The sequence below is a fragment of the Dermacentor andersoni genome, chromosome 4 (genome assembly GCF_023375885.2).
Source record: "Dermacentor andersoni chromosome 4, qqDerAnde1_hic_scaffold, whole genome shotgun sequence".
Classification (NCBI taxonomy): Eukaryota; Metazoa; Arthropoda; class Arachnida; order Ixodida; family Ixodidae; genus Dermacentor; species Dermacentor andersoni.
Window position 1 is genome coordinate 47,109,072 of NC_092817.1, and position 26,513 is coordinate 47,135,584.

The 26,513-nt window shown below is 49.1% G+C and overlaps 1 protein-coding gene across 1 annotated transcript in view; it reads left to right on the top strand.

Moving 5' to 3' along the window:
* LOC126537079 (glutaredoxin domain-containing cysteine-rich protein CG31559-like) overlaps positions 1–26,513 on the top strand; it is a 184,627-nt gene that overhangs the window by 55,801 nt on the left and 102,313 nt on the right. The window contains exon 2 of the mRNA XM_050184223.3: positions 4,277–5,263. Within this exon, the coding sequence (XP_050040180.1) occupies positions 4,793–5,263 (471 nt within the window). The 5' untranslated portion in view covers positions 4,277–4,792. The remainder of the gene's footprint in view (positions 1–4,276; positions 5,264–26,513) is intronic.

Genomic DNA, 26,513 nt, shown 5'->3' on the forward strand with positions numbered 1-26,513 from the left:
GCCGCTTAAGCAACGGCTTTGTTCCGCCCGAACGAAGTCCCACTGACTGATTCCGATATTCGGCTTCCTCGCATAAGAATCGGCCCGGCGTGCACACTTGTCCGCCGTGCTTTAATGTTGTGCAGTGGGGCATCACAGTCACGGGTCAGTGCTTATGGCGACGACTATACGGAATGGCACGTGCAGACGCGGCTAATCCCTCACGCTCGAATCGCTCCAAACCAGCTGCAAAGCCCGCATAGTCGGGCTCCAACTGCTTAACGAGCGTAGATCGGCATTTGACTACTGCCTTTACCAGTGGAAATTTTCGGACCTTGAAGGGACACTAAAGATGTGGAATAAATGTGTTTAGACTAATCCTTTCCAAACTCCATTTTCATCCACGTGACGGAACAACATTTGCAATTACAGGGAACAAGTTTGCAGACCAAAGTTTCGGTTTCTTTCTCTCTCTCTCGCTCGCTCTTTCTCTCTCTCTCTTTTTTTTTTTTGCGCCGGTACCAAAGCCGGCACTTCGGTCTTACGTCATGAATTTCAAATATTTCAAAAGCATATTCTCGTACTTTAAGCTGTTATAGCGCAGTAAAAGTCCTCTAAATTCGCTAGGTTGAATCCATGGTTGCAAATTTTTGTGAATAAGGGCCCTGGGTCCATATTCAAACACCCAGTGCGAATAAAAACGTTCTTACGCTAAAGTGTTCCGAAAAGATGCCAGCCAGTCGTGACGCTGTACATACTATTAGCGTATATGTTCAACGTACCACCAATAGCAAAGCGCACTTACGAAACAAAAAAATACTTTGTTAATTCGGACATTAAGAAGTTCGCGCTGTTGATTCCACAAGTTTCTAAGCTCCAATTTCTTTAAACGCCAGCCGGAAATATTTACTTACTTAAATGAAAGGCTAGTACATTCCGAATATACCTTAAGTGAACTGAGTTCACTATACATTAAGAATCCCACGATGTGTGCATTCATACGAGTTTACTACGTTATGTTCTGTATCTTGGACTGGTCTGATTTAATTCTGACCGCGATATCGACTGCGAACCTATATCATTTGCGTCTTTTGCTCGTGAGACGGATTGAAGCCGAGAGACACTGGCGAAACTTTGTCTAGTGCCGTTAAATTCCACGGCAGCGCTATTCTAATGTATACCTATTGCGTCTTATTCGTCAGCCAGATGTGGCATTTTAATCTGGTACTTCACTACAGTGCACGTTAAAAAAACAGCGCATTGCAGGGAAGCAGCATTATATTCTTGCTATACTTTTCAGCAACCGTCGGCAGTCGCGCCCCTGTGGTTGAGGGGCGATATTTCGTCTTTTTACTTCATTCGTTGTGGTCTTAACTCGGACTTGAGCCATACATTTTTCGAATCCACGTAGAAGAATCGCTAACAGCTCTTGTTACAACAATCGCGCACTCTCGATCACTGCAAGCTACTCTAGCTAGTGCACGTCAATGACGAATCGCAAGCATAGTACACTGTGTCAACATACTCGCGACACGTAACTCACGGTCCAAATTGCGTACAACTCCGAACAACCTCCTCTATCGTGACCATCCTGAGGCCAGCTCCCCGAGGGGGGAGGGGGGAAGAAAGTGAACAGAACGTGCAGCAGATCCGAGTTAATCAACGGCTCATCTCTGAGCAAACGTATCGTGCCGCTATACTCCCTTTTCTCAATTTCGGGGACGGAACACCCTCGCGCACGCCCTTCGCAAACTGAACGCCCACGTATAAACACGCTCGTCCGCAGTGGCTGCACTGCGCTCCCAACGTGGAGCGTCATTAATCATTACAACGCACACGCCACTGAGTGATGTTCCGTGGGTGGCCCAGCATATCAGCGCGTCCGGGTCAACCCCACGAGAGAGTACTCTGGGCGCTATACGCGTTCATTACGAGACGCCAACTAACATCGCGAGCACTCGGTTCTCGAGCTGCGATCGCTGTGCGGTGTGCGCCCGATGGAAGGGGCATGAGGGAAGCCTCATTCGTGGCAACATTGCGAGGAGGAGGAGGAGGAGGAGGAGGAGGAGGAGGAGGAGGAGGAGGAGGTCGCGAGGAGGAGGCGTATCCGTTCGCCGCAAACTGCGAAAAACGACAAACGTACAAAAAGCGAGATAGGTCTGTGCATGATCGAGCATCAAGCAGGGAGGGCCGTGGACGTATGCCGGTGCAGTGGCGTGCGCACGGAGGTAAGTGTGGCGTGTAGAACACCTTGGCCACCCGTACTTGTTGCTCATGCCCACGCATGGTTCTTTCCGTTACCATCACCATCGTCCGGTGTCTGCCCTCCATTGAAGCACGCCGGCAAAATGACCCGCCTCCTAACAGTGCGTTCGAGGCCTCTTCCGGGATTGTTAGAAATGGCCTGACTGATTAAACACACACACACACACACACACACACACACACACACACACACACACACACACACACACACACACACACACACACACACACACACACACACACACACACACACACACACACACACACACACACACACACACACGCGCGCGCACGCACGCACGCACGTAAACACACACGCACGCACAAGAAATAAATAAAAAAACAAATTAACTTGACGCTGTTTATAAGGCTTTGCTAAGAAGAGCATACTTGCTTAAAATAAAGCAAATCTAGAGTAAGAAAGCAAGCCTCTTCACAACTTCGCCCTTGGCCATTATTATTAACTTTCTCATAAGGTGGCGATTTCAGGTTTCTAAATTTAAATAAACAAATGCACTCATGTGGCATAGTGCGCAGTAGTTAAGGAGTGGGAATCATAATGGCGTCATGGTTCTTTTTTTTTTCCTTTTCTCGTAAGCCTGTGTGGCAATGTGAACAATGTTCAACAGAGTCCCCATTTTCCTGTGAACCTCTGTCATGAATTCTAACTTGCCGCGGGCTGTATAAATTACATTCGTTTTCCTGCACTGATCGCGAATTAGGATTTTTTTCTACGCGCGCGCGCACTTGTGTGTGTGTGTGTGTGCGCGCGCGTGCGGGTGTGTGTTTGGGGGGGGGGGGGGGTGCTCAAGTGACTGTAAGCCAAATTGGAGCAACAAAAGCAACACCCCTGTTTCCTCGAAATTACAGAGAGAGAGAGAGAGAGAAAGGAGGGGCACTGTGAATGGGTTTTCAGCTGAGCTCTTACTTTCAATAACAGTATTTCAGATTTGCCTTGATCTGATTGCGCACTGATTGTTGGAATCGGTTGGCACAAGACAGGGCTAAATGGAGATCCCAGGGAGAGGCCTTCGTCCTGGCAGTGGACATAATATAGGCTGATGATGATGATGATGATGATGATTGCGCACCAATCTGACGTCACATGTCCATTTTTATTAATAGACAAGCACGTGGCGGTCACGATGCATCATCAGTGGCTATGAGGGTGGTCGAAAAAAGTTAATGTAAGAGTGAGTGTCAGGGAGAAGGCAAGAATGAATGAATGCACGAGCCTCTATGTGAACCTTTTGATGAGAGCAGTGCCCGTAGCGCAAACAAAGATAAAATGAAATTCTGAACGAAACTACAGGTTTGACGCCATGAATTCCTGCGAAGTATTTTGCCATAATTATCACCATAGTCAGATAGGTACTTACATAGTTCCTTTTGTGTCTTTGCAGTGATAGGCGTTGATCTCACCTCGGATGACAATATAGTATAATGCATGTGTTCTCCATCAACCAATTCCTCGTCTTTACCACTTTCCAGCTTATTCTCTTTGCCTATTCATGTATCTCAAAGCTTGTATCTGCGCGCTTGTCTCGTATATTTGGGGCTTAAACTCATCATACTGCGCAAACACGAAAGAGAAAATCATCATCCACCCAATTGCTTCGCGCTAGATAGTCGGGTGGATGATAATTCTCCCTTTCGTTAATCTTCCTCCACGTTGCTGACTTCCGCAGAACTGATTCGTTATGTTCCCTCTACAAACGTCTTCTCAAACCTGGCGCCGCACAAGAGGGACGGCGCCATCTGTCGGCGTCGATTAAAACCCTCCCAGGTGAGAGGTACTGCGCTTTTGCTGCCTTGCGCGCTTGCCTCGCAAGATTGCCGCTCCGCGCTCCTCCTCACCTCATACCTCGTCTCTCTCTCTTTCTCTCCTATTCCTCCTTGCACCAACCTGTTTGTTCGCCTTCGCGGAGGCTGCGTGGAGTTGCGCCTTTCTCTCGGCATCGGATGAGACAGAGAGTTTGTTAGCATCTTGGGCCTCATTCTCTCGCTTCTTACGCGTGTTTTTCTTTCGCAGCTTCCAGGCATGGGGCGAGGAGGAGCAGTACCCGTCGGCACCCCCTCTCAGCCAGCCGGCACGACCGGCCCCACGGGCGAAGACGGCGGAGCAGGAGGTACCTCTGGCTCTCTCAGACTAGCCTCATTCAGCGATGGCCTCGGTCGCCTAAGCGCAACGTCTCCGTGTGCAACGGCCGCATTTCGCTCTGTGTGTTTGTGTCTCTCCCAGCCTTGTTCGGAACGTGTTTCCTATCGTCGCTCTTAATTGCGATCGAATTCTCGCGGCTCGGCAACCTGTACCGAGAGTGCTGTGTACCAGGACTACCCCTCCCGATAAGCTCCAGCAGCAAGGAAGAGGAAAACCAGCTGAGATGGACAGCCAGGTCGCCTAGCCGCGGCTTTCGAAGTGCGCCTGTGGTTCTCCCCCGTATTCGGTGGCATCTTCGCGTCGACGGCCTCTCCGGCCACCTGTGCTCGATTGTGCTAAGGGGAAGCGGGCCGTTCCCGCGCGATTCGAGCAAAAAGAGCGGCAACGATGCAACGCGGCGGGCCCGTTATGGCGGCGCCGGCTCCCGTGTCCGTGGTGGTGAACGGTTCCCCCGTTGCTCTCGAAGCGACTGAGCTGAGCGTGAGCCCGACGCCGACGAGTCCCGTGCCCCACGTGGTCCGCGTGTCCGTGGTCCCGGCTTCGACGGCGGTGTCGCCCCAGTCTCCGGCGCCGGTGGCGACTGCGACGGAAGCCGACGAGCGCAGCAGCAGCGGCGCGTCGAGCGGCACAGGCAGCGACGACGAAGCGCCGTACGACAGCGACTCCGGCGCGGAGATGAAGTTCCACCTGCGCGAACTCGAGGATACTCCGTCGTCGTCGCCGGACGGCAGCGGCGTCAGCTGCGGCCGCCCGCTGGACGTCGAGAAGGCCATCCTGTCCCGCCAGGGCACAGTGCGGGGAGTGCGCAACTTGGTCAGGGCCTCCATCAAATGTATCGCCGACTGCCAGGAGGGCAAGGTGAGCAGCAGCGGCGAATCTTTGCGCATAACGCGCCTGTCTTTAGGTCACGTGCTCGGCAGGACGGAATGGTGGTGTGCTCCAACGCGTTCGGTCTTCACCGTGTTCGTCACGTGTCTTGCTCATTTAGTGTGTACCGGCTGTAAGGTTAGATGCCAGCACAAGCACAGTGGTGAACTTGGCACCGTGCCTGCTTGATGGGCGATGGTGCAGCCAGAAAGTAAGGGGAGTGAGGGTAAGGGGAAGCGGTTGTTTTCCGCCCGCTCGTAACCTGTTCCTAGTTGTTCCTACAGGCACCAACGAGATTTCGGGACTTGTATTGACACTCTGTAGCCCTTCTCTCGTATCTACACCGGCGTTGGAATGAATGGATGCGAGGCAGCAATAGTGCTCAATGGAAACTACCTTGTAACATGTCGTCTTAGTTAAAAAAATAACTAATGCTCGAGAAAAGCGTCCTTGGATATGTTAAAAATTAAATTATGGGGTTTTATGTCCCAGAACCATGATCTGATAATGAGGAGCGCTGCATTGGGGCATTTGGATTGGATGAACTTTATTAAAGGTCCTGCGAAAACGCACGTCAGCGCGTAGTGGGCGGCTCCCAGGCAGGCGCCTCATGTGGGGACTTCGAAATAATTTGGACCACCTGGGGTTCTTTAACGCGCACCCAAATCTAAGTACACGCGTGTTTTCGCATTTCGCCTCCATCGAAATGCGGCCGCTGTGGTCGAGATTCGATCCCGCAACCTCGTGCTTAGTAGCCCAACACCACAGCCACTAAGCAACCACGGCGGGTCCTTGGATATGTAAAAGCTTTTACCTGTGTGTCACTGTGAGCCGAATAAGAAAGGAATACGAACGCGTGATTATTTAAATGCAAATATTTGTATTTTGGGCTTTGTTAGTACATTCTTATTGAAAACAGATCGATCTACAAAGTTTGCCTTCCCAGCGTGTGTCATTTATGTACGCTGTCGTACATCGTCTGGTTTTACATGGCGCCACAACATATCCGCGCCCGCTACCGTTGATGGATCACAATCAATCTGCGGCATGACACAAATCGCTTCATGCATGGTTGTGCACCGTATCTCATGCATACGATCATTTCAGGAATATATGTATGAGGCTATGGTGGAACAATACGCGATAAGAAATCACGACGTAGAGGGCAGAACTAAGTACAGTCGCGGACAGAATATTATGGACCATGAAATCTAAGAAAAAGCTGAATATCTCCGCAACCTCACAACGCAATCTGGTATTTGCATTTTGGACCTCCACTAGAATATGCTAACAACGTTGTCGTGGGCAGTTTTACTGGTTACTGCTGCAGGCTGCTCGGGAATTGAACGTTTTCGGAGATCCCGTGGTCCATTTTATTCTGTCCGCGACTGTACATTATGATAAAGTACATGCGAAGAAACTCAGAGACCCAATGTTTCTTAGTTATAGTGCAGTTTAGTGGGCAAAAGTCCACAGGAGCTTGCAAGCTGCACGTTACAATGCGTGTTGTTCACAGTTCTCTTTCGATCATTGAGAAGTTTCAAAATCACGTCATTGGGTAGATCGTTGTTTTTTCATTTTTTTTTATTTTACAGCATCACACTGCCAGTACATATTTATAGCTTGAACCGGCACCTATACTTATAATGTGACATACCTAATGCGTCCAACCTTCGGAGTCTACAAATTTTTGGCGATAATGTAAGTATAGGCAGAGCCATTTTCTGTCAAAAAGAATTTTTAGGTTCTGAACTCTACAGTTTTGGTCTCTCAGCCCAATGCATGTGGCCCACACCGTCTTAAATGGAGCAGCGTGTTTAGTGATAGGAATGAGAGTAGATGAGAAGTGAAAAAATTGGCAAAATATGTACACAATCTGAGTGCCTAAAATAACTACTGCAATCATCCCTGGCGAATGTCACTCCGCAATTGTCATGCAATTGTATGGTCCATCATAAATAAGTCTCGACACCGTTGAGAATGCATATTGATAGGCCATCGGATGAAAATTACGCAGTGACATTCACGATGGATGATTACTGTACAGATGATCACAGCGGAACTTTTCCAACCTGGCGATTCGTTGGCATCTGCTCTTACGAACAGTTCCGGCGTAAGAACTTTTTTTGTGAATGCGGTCCCTTGTATGTTTACCCTATTACCCTACTGATCACAAAGGAGAATCGTTTGACTGTATACAGGCCACTGTAAGCACTCTTTAAGTCCTCGGATGGAGGAACATTTTTGTTTTTTTCCCCTTCGTTCTCTCGTTCCGGTAATTGCTGTCTTGTTGCTCCTGCGCATGGAAGCTCTCATCGTTCTGGTAACCGTGTCATTTACATTTACACGCGCGCGCACTGGTCTCTTTATATCATCTTTCAAGCGGTAAATAACGTGCACGCCAGCCGGGAAGCTCTTACTCGCTCGGTCAACTGCAGAGTTAAATTGACCCCATGACGTCCGCGACACGCATGACGAATTAGCGCGCGGACGATTCTGCATGGCCAGAAACAAAGGCCGCGTCGTCTGCATCTAGGGAAGCAGAAGACTGCTCATATCACCAACGCTGATGATTTCGCCTTTTGTTTCTGTGGTCTGCCGCTTACGTCTTCGTGCGCTTCACGTCTCACAACGAACGCGCTGACTGGCAAATTACAGCTTGCTCCACGCGATGCGTATAGGATCACGTGAACAGTCGTGCGTGCAGTCTTGTATGTCTCTGCAGACAAACTATGCCGCGAGCGTCTGATTTCGCCCCGTCGTCGGCATTCGATCTCGGCGGGGTTCCTGTGATGTTCGTGATGAATGGCGCGCTGAGTACACGACCGGGGCGGCGTACAATGGAACGGCAGACGTGTCGTCTGCTTCGCGTGCATCGCTCGCGCTCCCGTGTCGACGTCGCCTTCGTGCTGGCCGGCGATCTTGCACGAGTGAATGCAGACTGACGGGTTCAAGCGAAAGTGACAGCGATGCAACGTGATTACTGTCTTGCATGCAGACAGACTGTGCCGAGGAGGCTAGGGGGGCATCGAAAGGGACTGGCCGACACGCGAAAAGCGAGAGGGATGGGTAGCAAGAAATGTGCGTTCGTTTGTGAGGCAACTACGAATAATAGAGAACATTAACGTGCAGCTTTCCTCCCCTAATGCCTTCATGCGATGTAGCGTTGTGATTAAGGGCTCGATTCTGTAGCATATGTCCGACAGCCTTCTTTTTATCTGCATAAACGTTGGTAAGCACAATAGAGGGGGAAAATATACGCAAACAAGGAATATGAAATTCTTAGTTTATTCCAAAGAGCGAAGCAGGAACAGCGATAGGTTGCATAACTCTACGGATTGTGAGCATCATGATGACGATGATGATCTCCTTGACTGAGGCACTGAGGCGTATATCCTGCGTGCTAGCCGCAGAACATTTATTCTTCTTTATCTAAATCAGCTGAGTGCTTTACATTCACAACAAATTCATTCAATCTCGTAATTTTCAGGGCATAAATAAGTGTCGGCGCTGTTGAGAATATGCATTGATAGGTCATTGGATGACGACTGGGCAGTGACACTCACCATGGATGATTACAGCAGGTATTTTAAGCCGTTATTTTTATTTGTAAATAACGTTTTGAAGAACAATGTACGAGGACAAACATTAAAGGCTAGACGAAATATAATCATTATAGCACACCAACTTTGCGATCCCGAATCAAGTTCAAGTTAAAAAAAGCTACAAGACTGTTCGAAGCCGGAGGTGCGAAGTTTCAGAGAAATCAGTGCACTATTCCCTTCATTTCCCTGCTGGATGAGGAAGCACTGTAGCGGCGTCGCGGGCATAAGCACTAGCTCCGGATCTATAACTGGTATTGTTTGTACGAATCTTCGTGCGTAACCCGATATCTATGGCTTCCAATGTGGAAAGCGCGCCCGCAGCTTGTTGCGTTGCGCAGTCGCGCGCCATTGTATTCAGCCGCTGTTGCCAGGGAAGCCGTCAAAGCGTCGGAGAAGCTCAGAAAGTGGCCGCGACAGAGTCTCAACCATTGGCGAATGTCAGACGGCAGCCAATATCGGCAAGGACTCGCGCTTCGACTGCAGGTTTCCTTACGTATACCTGATGCGTTTGAAAGGCTGCGTTTAATGTGCGGGATTTATGTGCGGGCTCTTTATGGGTGTTGGACCGCAAACCACCACTGCTTGCGCTCGGATTCGGGCTGCAAACCAGTGTAGTTTAGCTTAAGCGAATCCGTGAAACTTGATTAGGGGTCACCGTGACCGTGCGAGCTTCTGGAATATGCGCCCAGCGTCGGGCTCGAATCAGCAACTTGCCACACGAATGTCATTTTGTGCTTGGAACTCGTAGACAACTGAAAACAGCAATAATAATTAAATAAACGTTAATCAAGTAGCTTTATTTAAAAGAAATTACAAGTTTGAGAGAATATTAGACGCTTCCGCGAGACATCTAATATTCCCGGTTGCGAATAATAACTTGAGCGATACGCTTGAGGGGGTTGGTGGAGGGATTGCTACCCGTAGGTAAATTCGTCTACCAATAAAAACCTTCTCGCAGGAGGGGCATATTTCTTTGTTTATTTATTTATTTATTTATTTATTTATTTATTTATTTATTTATAGTACCCTTAGGGTTTACATGAAGTATTACAGAGGGGAGAGGCTAATGGATACAGATAACTATAAAAAGAAGAAAAGAAAACACAATAATCAGATAACAGTGCATAGTCAAATGTGAAAATAATGCAAGTTAGAGCGACACAATAAGCGTATCATAAAGTAGAGATGAAATATAATACAGACTGGTAATACAGACGAAATGTAAATGCGTGGTATACATAGCGAAAGTTAGAGTGAGAAGATAAGCAGATATTGATAGAAAATAAAGCATAATACAAAGCATACTGTTTGTAGATTAGGTGGGTAGTACGATGGAAATAACTTATAAACACTACTGGTCAGAAGAAAACAGAGCTACTCTACACTTGTCAACATATTGAAGTCAAGGTATACTAGATAACGTTAGTAAGTGTCTTGCGGAAGTCATCGGTGTTAGTGGTACAGACTAGTATATCCAGTAGGCGATTCCATTCCTGGCTTGTTTTTGGATGAAACATGTTACCATAGGTAGACGTTCTGTGGGATGAGATGTTCACTTTATGACGATGGTCCAAACGTGCAGGAGTAGAAGAGGCTGGTTCGATATAGCGTGATTTGAGCGTGGGAATTGGATAGTATATTTTATGGAACAAGAAAGGCGAGAGAATTTGCTGCGTTTGGTAAGGGGATATATCTTGAGGGCAAGTCTCATGCTATAGTCACGCTTGCTGTGCGCTGGTAATTGTGAAGGATAAAACGAGCGGAACGATTCTGTACAGCTTCTAAGGTGTTAATTAATGTTAATTGATGAGGGTCCCATATTTATGATACATATCCTAGATTAGGTCGAATGTAGGAGACATATAGCTGTTGCTTTAGAGAAGAAGGTTCCAGTGGGAAATTGCGCTTCAGGTAGCCCAGTATGCGATTAGCTTTGGACGTAATATGTTCAATATGTCGCTTTCACGAGAGATTATTTGTAATGTGCACTCCGAGGTACTTATAACGTGATACTGATTCAAGTGAGATGTTGTTAACGTAGTAATTAGGAAAAATTACTCGGTTACGTGAGGTTCTCATGAATTTGTATTTGGAGGCGTTAAGATTCATGTGCCAGCGAGAGCACCAGGTTGTTACGTTATCTAAATATGATTGTCACAGTGCGGTATCTTTTTTGAGTTGTAAATGTAAAAAACAAAATCTATAGGCGCCAGTTTCAGTTTCTCTCCTTTATCACTAGACAGCATGCGTTAACTTACTGTCTATTGCCAGAAGCGTTTCATGTGCAAGCGGCCCCACAGTATCTAAGGCATGCAGTCTATAGCTTTGTCACGATACAATTGCGAAACACACGAATCGCTTTTATATTTTATTTTTTCGACTCTGGGGTAGATTTACAAAGTTCCATATTTCACCTCGTTCTATCGTTCTCTTTGCTCGGGGGAACAAGGTTGAAATTGAAATATGTTGTCATTTATAATGCATAAAGCAACTCACTGGAGCTATGAGAAGCGCCATAGTGAGGGATGGACTCTGGAATAATTTCAACCCCCGGCGTTCTTGCATCTTGCCTTCATCCGGCGAGAATCAAACTATATATATATATATATATATATATATGGCGACTGGTCGTTGAAGCTTCTTGCGAACAAGCCGACTTGCGCACGTGTGCCTGACTTTGCTTCTAGAGACGCAGTTTGAGTCGCTAGAAGGGGAAAAGAAAGAAAAGGAAGAATATTTAAAAGAGCGACGCAGGAATGTGCACAAGGAAAGGTAGTCGTCGCGTTGCTGTGATTCTTCCCAGCGGACAAAGCAAGCTTTCTTTTCCTTATGTATTCCTTTCGACTGCAGCATGCAGTGCGTCTGTTTTTGCTTTCTTGTGCCTTCGTCTTCACGGCGTTGCTGCCTTAGCAGCATACGCAGTCGTGTCGGTCTCCTCTGAACTACCTTGAACCACTCAGTCATTGAATGGAACGAATTTCTCCAGCGGTCGTCGGACGGTGTTACTGAAACACGCGCGTCACTTCTGCAACGCGCGTTCGATCGTCTGCTGTTCAGTGAAAACAGAAAGGTTCCCGCCGTTCGCCGCCCGTTCAACTCTCGCCTTCCTGCGTGCGTCGTTATAAATCGCAACGCTTCGTCTGACAATGGCGTCTGCGAAAACACGGGCCGGAAAAGAAAAGAAACGTAGTGAGCGTGACAAGCGACGACGTCTGTCATTTCGCGCAGGTTTAAGCATCGACGCGTTCCATGCAGAGGCGACAAATGGCGGCCGCGCGCCCCCTCGTATACCCTATAGCCCGCGGTTGAGCTCTTTTGGGTGAAGCACTCAGAAAGCGGCGGTTCGTTGGCCCTAATTATATCTATCCGTGAGGTGTATACTATATTAACCACGCGCGGTCTTCCTCTGTGACATCTTGCTAGGCGTGCATGAGTAGCGAGCGGGAGGAATAAACACATATTTCACGAGTTGGAGTGGTTGAGAGCACGCTACAACAACGAAGATCACCTGCACCGGTGTTTATGTGTACGCAGCCATTCTCTTCCGCGAATTTATGTTTACTATGTCTTCGGGAATTCGACTGCGCCGACATAAGTTCCTCTCTTGCTTATATTTATTGAAATTTCTTTGTTCTCATTATTTCTGTTTGTCCAAGTGAAATGGAGTATCCGCCGCCACTGTACTGTAACAAGGTCGCTTTGCTATTGTTTCAATTTCAACAGCAGCGACAACAACGGCTTGCCATCGGGAGATAAATCAGTCAGCGACCGCCTCGGCCTTCTATAAGAGTGCGCCGCCCACGCGGTCTTTATTTTTGTTCATTTTTTTTTTTGTGAGACAAAGTACGCCTCCAACGTTCGCGTACAGATGCCCTCATTCTCGAACACGGCATATACATGCATACGCGAGATATGCATGCAAGCCGTCCAAAGCGACGCCGGAGAACGTTTTTCCGACACGAGAGCCGAGAAGCAAAGACGCGGTTCCGTCCACGTTTGTGCCGAGCTCGATCGGCTGACGGGGCGTGGAGAGATATATACGCCCCCTCTCCCCATTCTCAATCTTTGTATTTCTTAGAACTGGCTGCTCGTACATGCGGCACGGCGGCGCGTCTCATCCGTCTTATTCACCGAAGCGCGCACACCAGCGCGACAATAAAACGGTGAGGCGTACTGAGAGCGCGCGGACAGATGTATGCGTTTGCTCGCCCTTAGATACTTTCGATAACAATGGATAATAATTTATTTATTCATTTTGTTCTTTACGAAGAACGTCGCACGCGAATGCGCGATTCGATAACGCTTGTGCAAACTTCGACGGCGTATGCAGCTTTGTCATCTCTCTCTCTCTCTCTCTCTGCTTTTCCCCCTGCCATACGGAGTCGATTGTTATTCCTCGGCCGTTCCACATTACTGGCGGTGTACAGTAGGGGTTGGGGAATAAGAAATGAAATAAACATTGCGGCGGACATGCGGTTCGCTCTGAGCAAGGACGCTGTTGGCGGCGCTTTTAACTGATCGGCATATATTGGGGGAGAGGGGTTGTGCTCTGTTATCTTTTTCTCACTCTAATGGCGTGACGGCTGCCATTTCGATCTCCTCGCATTCCGCGCGGAAACTCGAGGCTCACGCACCCGGGGGCAAGGACGCACGCGGGGCCGAGCATTTCATTTACGCTGTGCGAGTATCACGGCTTTGATTCTTTGTAGCCGGGAGAGCAACGAGCCTGTCTTTTCTATTGCGACAATCCTTCGGTTACAAAGGTACGAGAAGCCGCAGAAAAAGTGGTGTACGTACTAATATCCGACGGTGGCTGCCGTTGCATTATTCTGGCGGCTTTACTGCCGCCGGTTATGTGCGTGCGAGAGGCCCGGCCGGCGGCCAATAAGTGACTGCAAGTGCAAGCTTCTCACTAATCGATCATCAGCTGTGTATCGTATATTTGTTTTTGTCCCGCACGCACGCACACAGACAAACAGTTCCTTGCTATCTCTCTCTCTCTCTAAAGCAATTATTTGACCAGTGTTTGCAGGTATCAGGGCTCCCCCATCCAGTCCATGTGGGAGCCATCGTACGTATATTTCTAGTATATACATTCAGAGCTGCGTTTTCTCCGTGTTCCCGCTTCAATGAAGCGACGTTCGGGACATCAAGCCGTGCGAGGCAGCTGAAACGATCGACGCAAGGGAGGATTCCCTCCAACGTTTTTTTCGGACGTTTCGTGCGCCGTGGAGTGCAAGATAATTGTTTTTTAATTGTCAGCCTACCGTGCTTTGTGCATTAGCTGCCCAAAGGCACCGACACAAGCCCGCGCACCCGGTTATTATTTTCATTGTTTGCCAGGCGCCCGCGCGTGTAAGAACTTCCTCGTGCGTACACAGAACACGCGGTGTGGCGTACGCGTGTTGTATGTACGTGCGCGCGTCCCCGAACGGGGGTTGCAAGTGCATCGCCGCGATCACTGCTGCTCCCGTCCTTCTCGCTCGACGTTCTTCCCGAATTTTAGTTCTCTTCCTCGTCAGGGGCGCCACCGGTGCCCACCCATCCGTCCAGGACGCGGACGCCGCGCGTCCACATATTTACAAGGCGCCCACTGTTCGCCGATTATCGTCTCGGGCATCGCTAATTGCACCCGTGTTCCCGAAGAGAAGCGTGCAAGAAAAGGCGGCGCTCAGAAGCTAAGTGGGTGCGCAGGTCCTGAATCGCGGGTGGTTTGTCGTCTGTATACGACTGAATCAAATACAGACGGGCACGGTGATCATTTAATTAGCAGCACCTAAATGCAGTCACTTGAGTGCTTAGAATTTAGTGTATGTCTGTGTCGTTGCTACTGTCGAGTCAGATCATCAATCTCCGCACTGCAAGGGCACAAGACAGAGACGGACGGACGGACGGACGGACGGACGGACCGACAGACAGACAGACAGACAGACAGACAGACAGACAGACAGACAGACAGAGACAGATAGATAGATAGATAGATAGATAGATAGATAGATAGATAGATAGATAGATAGATAGATAGATAGATCTATCTATCTATCTATCTACAACAATAATGCTGATGAAAGTAAGAAAAAAGAAAGCGTTTTCTGACGATCGAAAAGGCAGGTGACAGACGCGAGCGGGTCGTCTGGTTTTGTATGGTGTGCCGTCTGCACTTCGTCTCTAGGATCATTTTGTCTTCTTCCTTTCCCCGAGTGTCGTAGCGGCACCGGAAAAATCGTGGCACTACATGGCGGCGATTAAAAACAACTGAATAAGCAGAGAGAGAAAGATAGATAGATAGATAGATAGATAGATAGATAGATAGATAGATAGATAGATAGATAGATAGATAGATAGATAGATAGATAGATAGATAGATAGATAGATAGATAGATAGATAGATAGATAGATAGATAGATAGATAGATAGATAGATAGATAGATAGATAGATAGATAGATAGATAGATAGATTTTTCCTACGACATTTTAATGTTCATGCCGAGTCATGCCCTCTGACTGCGTCTGTTTCTGATAATGTGTCACAACTTGACCACACGTATCCCCACCCCCACCCCCCGGCCAAGCACTTTATACCGCATACGACAGATTCCTGTGCTCAGTGTATACGCACTCGCCGTTGTTGTCCTCCTGGAGGCTTGTGGCGCCTCCAGACAAACAAAAATTGCTGAAGAGATGTTTTTTTTGTATGTTTGCCTTCTTTTAGTAGGATAGGAACAAATCTCTCGTCGCAAGTACGCATGGGATTTCCTTTGCGTTGGCGGCCTCGACTAGCAAGTCAGACACAGCAGAGAGCGCCGGTTACGATTGTGAGAACGGCGATATATATATATATATAGTATTCTTCGCCTTTTGAAACTCTGGTGCAGAAGTTTGGAATCTTTATTTTTCTTTTTTTTTTTCGATTTCGCCAGGGGCTGGGCAACGTCGAACGGCGTGGAGCGACGCGGTGTGCGGCGTAAACGCACGGAGGCATTATTATCGCTCGCGTCGCTAATGTTACCGAACGTGCATTGCACGAAGGTCGACCATCGAGCGCATGAGCTGCCTTTGTTTTCTTCACGGCAGTCGTGCTCTAGGCCCATGCATACTGCAGCTTTGTTAATGGCTGCCATATTAGGGCGCAGCAGACTCGTGGATATCATCGACATAATGAGCGATTAATGGCCTCGCCATCCCCCTCCGGGAGTTACTGTATTGTGCGCGCTCTGTTAGTACAAGATGTATGTGTGTACACGCAAATTGTGTGCGATTGAATATGCCTAGCGCACGGCAGCGAAATCATTTGACCTTGAAACAATTCTTTTCTCCCTTTCTCTTTTCCTATACTTTCGTTCTCAAGATCAAATGAGTTGTAAATCGTTCAGTTCGGTGTCAAAGGGGAACGCTTAAGTCAGCTTTACACCCCCTTTAAACGTGCCTCGCAAGGTGGTGTGTCATTTACGGAGGTGTATAGGCGCCGAATTCGTTTGAAATCGACGACGCATGTAATTGATTTTATATATATATATATATATATATATATATATATATATATATATATATATATATATATATATATATATATATATATATATATATATATTCTTGAATCCCACTTTTACGTGTTTTACGAAAGGGGAGACATGCATATGTGTATACAGGGTGTTTCAGCTAAATTTAGCCAGCTTAATAATATGCCGATGCACTATAAGACGACGCGACCAAATGCATGTTGCTCGCTTTTGTATGCAGTGTGTCACGCTATTTTTTTATATTTTGCTTATTTAGATAATTTAGCGAGATTAATTAACCAACTTCTGAAGCAACGAAGCTAGCAAAAAAAATTCAATTCCAATTATAAACGTGTGGAGTGGTTGGCAAAACATATATACAGTTTCTGTCTTTCTCTTTGTCTAGTATTAGCGTTTTCCAGCTTTCTGCGGATGCCCGCAGTAAGCCCGCAGTATCAGCACGACGGGGCCCCTGCCCACAGCTGTAGTCAAGCACGAGCATATCTTGATGGTACCTTCTCAGGGCAGTGGATAGGGAGAAATGGGCCTGTCCCGTGGCCGGCAAGATCACCCGAGCTGAAGCCTCTTGACATTTTCTTGTGGGGCTATATTAAGGACCACGTATACACGAAGGAAACGACGACTCCAGGATCCTTACAGCAGAAGCCAACTGAAGTCTGCCGCAGAATTTCACCGCCGGTGCTCAAGGCAGCGACAGCAAGCCTTCTCAGAAGATCACCGTGTTGTATCGCTGCAGAAGGTGACCTCTTCGAGCACTTGCTGTGAAAGCGCGTGAAAAATAAACGTAAATTCAGTGAAAGACTGCATCTGGCCATTTGGGATGTGTTTATTCTACCATTTTCAGCCTTCCGAAAACTGAGTATTTTATTTAGAGATGTTCAATTACCTTACAGCTATCGCGAAATGACGGACCTGTTGCTTCCGGCAGCAAAAGCGATAACCGCTGCGTCTGCTTATCGCTATAACGAACTGTCGCGAGGGGATCCCATCGCTGGCGTAAATGGCACAGCCAACGCCTACGTCGCTGCCCAGCCGCCTTTTAAGCTCCAGCGCGCCTATGGCTGTTTGTGCGCGGAACGTCTGGGAGCAGTGCAATCACTACGCAAGCGGGCATGTCACGTGGTGCTTTTTTTGTATTTCGCGGGCATCGGTAAGCTGAAAAACACTAATACTAAATAGATAGAAACACCGAGACTGTTTATTCGCACGTTTTGCAAACCGCTCTGCAACATTCTAATTGGAGTTCTTTTGCCTAACTTTGTTGCTTCAGAAGTTGGTAAATTAATCTTCACTAATAATATAGTTAAGCAAAATGCAAATATAGCGTGACACATTGCATACAGAAGTGAGCAACATGCATTTGGTCGCGTCGTCTTAGGGTGCATCGCCATATTTCTAAACTCTGGCTAAAGTTAGCTGAAGCACTCTGTATACAGGATGATCATTCTTGTTTTACAGAATGTCAAAAAATCGCCTGTGGCAGATAGTAGTATTATTGTCCTTGAACTGGATTATTCAAAGAGGTAGACATTACTAGCACGAGAAATCGAGCGATATATTCGACTACCTCACGGAAATTTACTAGTTGCCTTCTTAATTATTTACTTTACGGCATATACTGCAATTTACGAATTGCAGCCAGTGAGTTTACAACGTGAATCTACTTGGAGCGAATACTGAAGATGGAACCGGTTTCGAGGTATGCGCTATCAAACTTGAAGGGCAATGCACTGTTGCTCCACTTTTTTTCAGGAAAACGTCGTTATGTATGTGTGAAGCACAAAAGTAACTGGGACGCCACAGTATTTCGTAGCCAACTTCGGAAATAATATCTCGAAACTAGCGTCATCCTGAAAGTTAGTTCCAAGTGGATAAGCCTCAACTGCGAAGTTACCGGCGTAAATTCGTAAATTGCAATACGTGCCGTAAAGTAATTAACTATAACCATAATTAGTGATGTTTTGTTAATTAGTCTATTACGCAATTCGATTTCTTTTCCAAGCAATGTTCGCTTCTTTGAGTAATCATGCTGAATGACTAGAATTATGTAATCCGCCACAAGCGATATCTAAAAATTCTGTATGATCTAACAAAGAAAATAACCCGGTCTATGGGGTCGCGTATTTGTTATTTGATCGCCGTCATTGTCTTGATCGGGCAAAGTTATGGCGGGCTCCTTCCAGTTGTTGCTCGTTTATTACAGATGATTAGCGATGCTACCGAAATTTACCGCTCAATCGCTTGCACATACGGCTCAGAGTGTTTTACTTCCTTCCTTGCTTCTGGCATGCTAAAACGAGTTTTGATGTGCTGCCCTCCCCAGAGAAGATTGTAGCAAAGCACAGAGCAACAACGAAGCGTATGCACCGGGATATTCGCAAGAAAGTTGTTTTCCAACGAGCAAGCATTCGCCGTCGACCGCTATTACGTAAGCCCGACAGGATACGGGAAACTGAGCTGAGAATAATCGAGATGAGCAACAAAAAAACTTGTAAAGTAAAAGAAGGAAGCTACAGAAGCCTATCCATGTACGCGCATTTTCCCATACCACTTTTCCTTTATTTCTGGCTCTTTAGATTGTATAGACTCGGCACTTACACGCAAGGTCACAACGCGCATCGCGTAGGTAAACCAGAACTGAATAGAGCTGCGACTTGCGCGACGCCGACGTCTAGCTCTTTTCAGGCCGCACCGCGGTGCGGGCGGCGCATTCATCCGAGACGCGCGCGCTTCGCAGTGGCGCACACCGCCCGCTTCCCACCCGGCGGTCGTCGTCGTCTTCGCTTCTCATCCATCGCCGCTGGCACGCCGGCGCGGCTCTCTGGGTCGTTTGCGGAACATTTATTCGTGACCGGCGGATCACAAACGTGCGCCGAATGTCGTCATATCACAATGGCCGACACTGCGGCGGCGGCAAGCGATGTTCGAACTGCGTTCGCTGGGCGAAGGCAGCAGCAGCAGTGACTCCGTGCGCGAGGCGCGGGTTTCGTGACGACTTTGTTGTCGACTCCCGCGCGCTCGCCGGCGCTCTGTTTTGGTGACCCCCTCGGGCTGACCCCTGTGCGGCAACCGGTGGTCCGGCCGGCCGCGCCGACGATTTGCCCCGGCGTTCGTTGTTCGCCTGTCAACGCGGGCCACGTAACTCCCCCTCGTCTTCCTGTTCTTTTCCGTTCGTTCTTTCTTTCGTGTCTCTTGTCATTTCGTTCTCGTAGATCCGCTGCAGATGGTGTATCATTCGCCCGGCTGCGCTCATTCGAACTGCATCGCTCGACCGATTGTCCCCGCATATATGCGCTGTTCGGAACGAATGGCGGCGGTTTTCGGGCGCCTGGGCGCGAGCGTTCGAGTGACTCCGGTGCCGTTCCGACGGCCCCGAGACGCCCGCGTTCCGCCGCGTCGCCGTGCGTCAATCGGCAGAGGCTCTGCCTGTATGCGACGTTTCACGTACCGCGATCGGTGTGTGCCCACCGTGAAGAGTCGTGTTCGCAAAGCTGTATAGCTCCACTGATAACGCGCGTCGTTCTTGCACCGAGCACTTCCCGGTTGACGTTCCAGTCCCGGCAGGTTTTGAAGTTTTCTATATGCCTCTGTGTCGAACCTTTTGTTCGCGCGAGAGATCTGTGCCAGAGCCGTTCGAACGCTTTAGCGCAGATCCACTACCTCGATGTTTGCTGCTGCGGAGCCGCGTGTAATGCGCACCTGTGTATGATGTGGTATGGCTTGTGCAACGTTAACGGTTAGGCAGTAACGCTGTGCGCAACCGTGCGTATGAATGTTACGAACCTGATTCTACCCCGGTGTTTGTGTATTTCTGTTTGTTTCGACATTAAAATTAAATTACAGGGTTAAACGGCCCTAAATATGCACAGTCGGCTATGACTCCCTAGGTCCGCCTTTAGTAATGGCTTCTGAATTAACTTTCTTTTTTCCACCAAGGGTTTCTAACGTGCTCACAAAATACGATACGCGAGCGCATTTACGTTCTTCCCCCGCGTAATGCAGTAGATCAACGAGTTGGAAGGAAGGAAGGAAGGAAGGAAGGAAGGAAGGAAGAAACAAGGAAACAAACAAACTTTAAGGCCAGCACTAAGGCCCAATGAAGAAGAACGATTGGCGTCCGGCAGTCGGGAACCGTAACAAGAGGCAGAATGCCGGAGTCACGGGGAACCTTTGATAGACGGGAAAGAAGACAGCAAAGGGATGGACCAGATAAAATTCAGCTTCTGCGTGCAACAGCATGGCAACACTGCACGACGCAATAAAACTAAAATGATGATGATCCAGCCACCTTTATTCGCATTTATTAGGCGCATGGTTGATCGGGTTCAATATTTCGTAGTAACACACAAGCTATGACAGACAGACATACAGACAGACAGAGAGGCGGGGCAGGGCTCCAGGATAACTTTAACCACCTGGAATTTTCTAACGTGCACCGAAATATAGGTACGCAAGGGTTCTTGCAATCCGCTCCCATTTGAATCGGAAATCGAACCTGCGACTTTTTGCTCGGTTGCGTAACGTGATGCTTACCGGCTACGGCCTTTTATTAGCGCGAGTGTTTGCTTGTTTATCGTGCGCGTTTTCGAGCGATTGCATATACTGTTCATCTCATATAAATTTCGAATATCGTGATTCCTTTTTCTCTGTTATTTTATTTCGCCTGCCAGCTCCCCGCGCAAGCATCCGATGAAGATAACAGTACTGCCTCGAGATTTAAAAAAGAGAGAGCGAGAGAGAGGCTATAACGGAAATGATCATACAGCACGTCACACGTCATGTGGAGATTGTGGTTTCGGCTTCCACCGGTTGCCGAGTTGCTTTTCTTCCACTTTCATTTTCTTTTTCCTTCACTGAGAATTCAGATGAAGAAGAAAAAAAAAAAGAGAAGGAAAAGAAAGAAAGTGAGTATGAGGAAGAGTGTTACTAAGTGCAGGAGCAACTATCCTTGCAAAAACTGCCGGCAGTTGCTCCGCCCTATAGCGACACTTAGCAAGTGCAGTGGAGTCTAAAGCTCGTTTCAGCACGTACGGGCAAGACTATAACGCTTTCCCTGGCTTCGCTCTCTTTGGGCTTCACGGGATAGTTTCTAGCCGGTCAAGTTTCTCGAAGTCACGCCGCGATGCCGTTAACGCTTGCTCGACTTGGCACCAATTCGAGCACCCATTTCGATGCGGGGCGCGTGTCGCGTCAGCGTTACGCATTTCTCGCTGCTCACGACACATTCGCTGCCGGGACACCGCTCACGCGCTATCTAGCTGCGGCAACTCCGCCTCCGAAACGCCCCTCGCTGCCACATCCATACGGACCCGCGTGTTTGGCGACCCCGCAAATCGCCTTTTCGTGTCCGGTAGAAAACAAAAGACTCTCTCGATCGAGGCGCCTCGTTGCGGCCCTGCCAAGCACGCCCCGCATAACCACGGCAGAATGGCGTAGCGTGGACCACCTCGTTGTCTCTCGCTCGTGCAACCCGGGGCAAGCTTCGTCATCGACAGCAGCCTAACAGCCGAGGCACGACGATCGTCCTCCGTTTTCGAAACCACTTATCGCCGAGACCACCTCCGCCTCCCCCCCACACTCCCAGAACGTCGCCTTTGTTCCTCGCGAATTTCGCACTTTTGCTGCAAGGACGAAGCGGTACAGCTGTAGTTCTGGTGACCTGATAGCGACCAAACCAGGAGCGCGAAGATCGCGAAGCGAGAAATATTTAGGACCGTCGCTTCCCTTTTGGCGCGAATGGCCAACAAGATAACATCGCGCGAAGAAAATAATAGACGTATTGGACACGGAGTGGCAAGCACTGACAAACGACGCGCGCGTATAGTGATTTCAAGCTATAGCAGCCAATGTGCTCGATTGACGTGGCAACGGCGTCGCCGTGTCGACGTGACATAGAATGTTGAGGGGCGTTGAAGACATTAAAAAGAACGGCACGAATGAAAAAAGGACATGTAATTGAATAATAAAAAAAAGACCTAATCGATAGCGATGGCACGGATGTCAACGAGACGGTTGTCTCTTCAGCCGCCGGACTTTTCCGAAACGGTTCGGACGGTTCTCCGAAAGAAAGTTTCGCAGTACGTGGTTCGTGTTAGCTGCCATCCTATGTTTTTATCTCAGTGAGTTCGCTGTGCGTCGTATCTTTACCCAAGTTGTAAAGACGACAAAAAACACACTACCTGTATACGTCTGGAAGATGTCAGGGTACACCGCAAGCATGCCTGGCAGGCCGCGGCCTATAGTTCGTACACCTAAGAAGAAACACACCAAGGCTTCGCTAAAAGAGCGGCACGGAGCGGTCACGTTTGGGGTCGCGCGCTTCGACGTGGAGCTTTACGCAGAGCCCGGCGCGCTAGGCTGTAGAAGCTGCAGCGCGGCTACAACGGTCGACTCACGCACGTTCGAACGCCGTTCGTCGACCGGACCGCCGTGTGCGTGTGTGTGCTTTTTTTTTTCTCTCTCTCTCTCTTCCCTGGGAATGTGGACCACTCGCTTGCAGCAGCAGCAGCCAGGTTGCCAGCAAGCTGCGGATCGAGAAAGCTGCCGATGGCCCTCGGGCTCTGCTCAGTGCGCAGTCGCGTCTCCGCCATTCTTCTCGTTGCGAGCAAACGTGCTTTCTATTCGTGTTCTTCGGGTGGGCAGGACCGCTTCGTGCTTGTAGCAGTCACGACTGTGTAAGGATGTAGTACGTACTAGTACTTCTCTGCTTCTGCTAAGTGAAGGAAGACTGCTGTTCGGCCAGAAAGCGCAGAAAGGGATTTTACGAACGGTGAAAAGAAAAATAGAGTCCAGTAAGGACGTGCGACGAAAGTAGACAATGATCTCTCTTTACGACGAGGGTGGGAAAGAAAGCAAAAAAAAGAAAAAAAAAAACAAGCGACCGCCATTCCTTTTTTGTTGACGTTCCACATAAGCTAGCTAATGTGCAGTGTGCATAAGTGGCTATATAGTTCCTCGCCCTATAGCCCAGAGGCGCAAAATAAAACTTCGTGCCTCGAAAACGGACGCGCGTCAATGTTCGCAGTTAGTCATCAGTGAAAAGAGGCAGGCGCCCGCCAGGCTACAGCGTCGTGCTTTGCGTGTCCCGCATTGTAGCTTTTGTCTCTCTATACGGCCTCCGCGCAAGCCGGGTGTCAGGCGTCTCTCGCGAAGTCTGCCGGCCCGTTCTAAACTCGGGAACAGATGCCACTGCACCGCGACTGCCTTGCTCCTAATGATCCTGTTTCAGCAGTTCGCTTAGTATAGAAGGGTCTGCATGCTTCACAGCGCGCCATTCTCGAGAAGGGGATGATAAGAAGAAAGTTATGCCTTTTCTGGATTCTCGGTACCGGTACGCAGTATAGCGGGTCGAGGCGCCACGCGAGTTAAACCTGATGGAAAACGAGTACAATTCACTCGAAGTACAGTATACGTTTTGTTGGAGGGGGTTTCCTCGTGTCTAAATACGATCACCGTGTGTCACCGAGATATACAGCGTAAACGAGGGCCGGAGAAACGAAGCGATCGGCGTTATGGGCCCGACGGTAACCTGTAAAGGAGAATTGCACTTCGCAGCACACCTGTGGGTGGCGCAGCACCCTCAGCTTATGTATCACTAGCAAGATTGATTTCGGACACACCAAAGAACGGAAGAGCATAGAGATAAACGTTCGAGCTGGTATACTGGCTTTGTGCCGAATAACTTGGCGCATATCAGGAGACACGGAAGACCTGCAAGGACTCAACCGCGAATCCTTAAGGCTCGCCCACACTAGGCCGAACCGACACTGATTTCGGCCTGCCGACTGTCGGCAGGCGGAAATCGGTGTCGGGTCGGCCTAGCGTGAGTGAGCCTTTACAAATTCGCTCAGCTTTCTGTTGTTCTAACGCTATGCGCTCAGCTTTTCCGGCCTATAAAATGACCGCGAATCTTAGTCAACTGTATCGCAACACCTCCCGCAGCAAGTTATCGGCGTTCTGACACCCTACGAGCACGTGATGTGCTTACGATACACGCGTTCACCCGCCCGTCCGGGCCACACACACACAGTGCGAACTTCATGGGAAAGATTTCCAAACGCTTGCTCGAGTCTCACCAAAATGCACGGAGGCCGCGTTGCGACGCGACGCCACGCCGCATTTCTATATAAGTGGGCTGCACTGCAGGGAGTTACGTGTAGGATTACAGCAGGGCGCGGGACCGCCTCTGCACGCAATTCCGTCATACTGCTATACGCAATACGCACAAGCATGCACGTAGTCCTCCATTCGCTCCGCGCGCAGCGCATGGAAGATATGGGCATAGCGTATATAATGCCAGTGATTCGCGACGGTCGCGGTGGCACTCCCAGAGCTATCCCCGAAATACACTGACCCCCTGCTACAGTGCACAAACGTCTCTCTCTCTCTCTCTCTAGTCGTCTTCCTCGGCTCTCGCGGCGAAGTGGGCCTCGAGAGAATCGACTCGCCGTGCTAGGCGCGCGCGCGCGTGAAGATGGCCAGGTAATGACAGCGTTCGCGCCCCCGACCAGGGCCGCCCGCCTGCGCGTACGTACGCACGCACGCCGACAACAGCAGCAGCAACGGCGGCGATGGCTGCGCGCTGCGGTGGGTACGGCATGCCTGCGAGTCTTCTCCCAAGATTTCCTTTCTGGATGGCGGCGCGCCGGACTTCCCACGGCTCCGCGCGGCCACTTCTCCAAACCCCATGGCCGACATGTCTTCCTTTCTCTCTTTTTCCAATTCCGACGTCGTCATTCAGTTTCCCCCCTGTATATTATCGGTTTTCTTTCTTCCTTCCAGTGTGTTGATCATCCGTACGTTATCTCGTTGCTTCCCTCGCTTTCCTTCCGTTGAAGTTTTCGCATATTGATGACGTCGACGATCGGGTAATCTTCAGCGAATCTGCGCGCGCCAGCCTCTCGACCGTTCGCCCCTCCTCTCCATTCTTCGCGGCGGAATTTTGTTGGAGTGGTTTCTATCGCGTGTCTATCGGATAGAATTAAGGCCGACCTTGCCGACACACACGCGGACACACATACTTACAATGCCACTGCGACGGTGTAGACTGGGGAAAGGCACCGATGTTAATACCTGCCTGCCTGGCGCGGGAAGTCGAAACGTGAGAAGATTCTGAAGACGCCGCGCGCACATTTTGTTTTGTCACCGCGAAATCTTAGCAGCGTTTTATTTATTTTATTTTTTTCGCGCTTTCCCAGCCGCCCATGTGGCGCGCGGGCACGCGCGCTTGAATGCACAATGAGCTGGGCGGCGCAGGACTGTATAAGGACAGTCAGCCACAGCCACTCGTGGCTGATGTAACTAACTGCCTTTTATATACAAGCTTGCCTTCGCGCAAGAATAGTCCGTCTCTTCTAATGGCCAGGTCGTTGCCCTTGGTGACAGCCGGTGTCATTGTCCCCAAAGATCGAGTTGTCATCATTGGTCACCATTGTCAAGGAGCCGAGGTAGAAATAAGGCCAGCGACTCAAAACAAAAGGACGTGCTCATGACGTACGCGCGCGAGAGTGGGAGAGAGCTCCTCTCTATTCGCCGCTTGTGGCTCCATTGAAATCTCCTCCGCTTGGATTTAAGCAACGGTGGCAACGAGGCGTTCACTTCATTCATCTGCCCGAACTGTGACACGACTGACAGATGGCGCTCTTGACCCTCCATGCGTAGAGGCCCTTTGACAGCATACGGCACTAACTGTACTCGCACGGCGCTTTTGGCGCGATGAAAATGAGGTTATATGGAACACCAAGGTGTACGCACATCGCTATGCGCTGAGATGATGTGCTTGCGAAAGCGCTTTTACGTTCAGACGTAAGCGATTCAACGATTCACTCGATAATCCGGGCTGCTCGTGCAAGCTTTAGCCTTGCCGCATCTCAGTCGCGCCTAAGAAACGAGGTGACGCCCGAAGCTGCCGAAGACACGAATGAAGCCTTGCGTGGGGCACGCGCGCAGCGTGCTGTCGAGAAGTATATAGGCGTCCTACAGTGTGTATGGCAAGGTTAGTGGGCGCATAAGGCTTTACCAACGCGCAAAGCGTTCAGGTGGTGCATATGTAAATTACTCCTTGTTCCGTATCTGATCATCTCTCTTCTCCATCTCCCTGTGGCTTCGGCGTTTTAT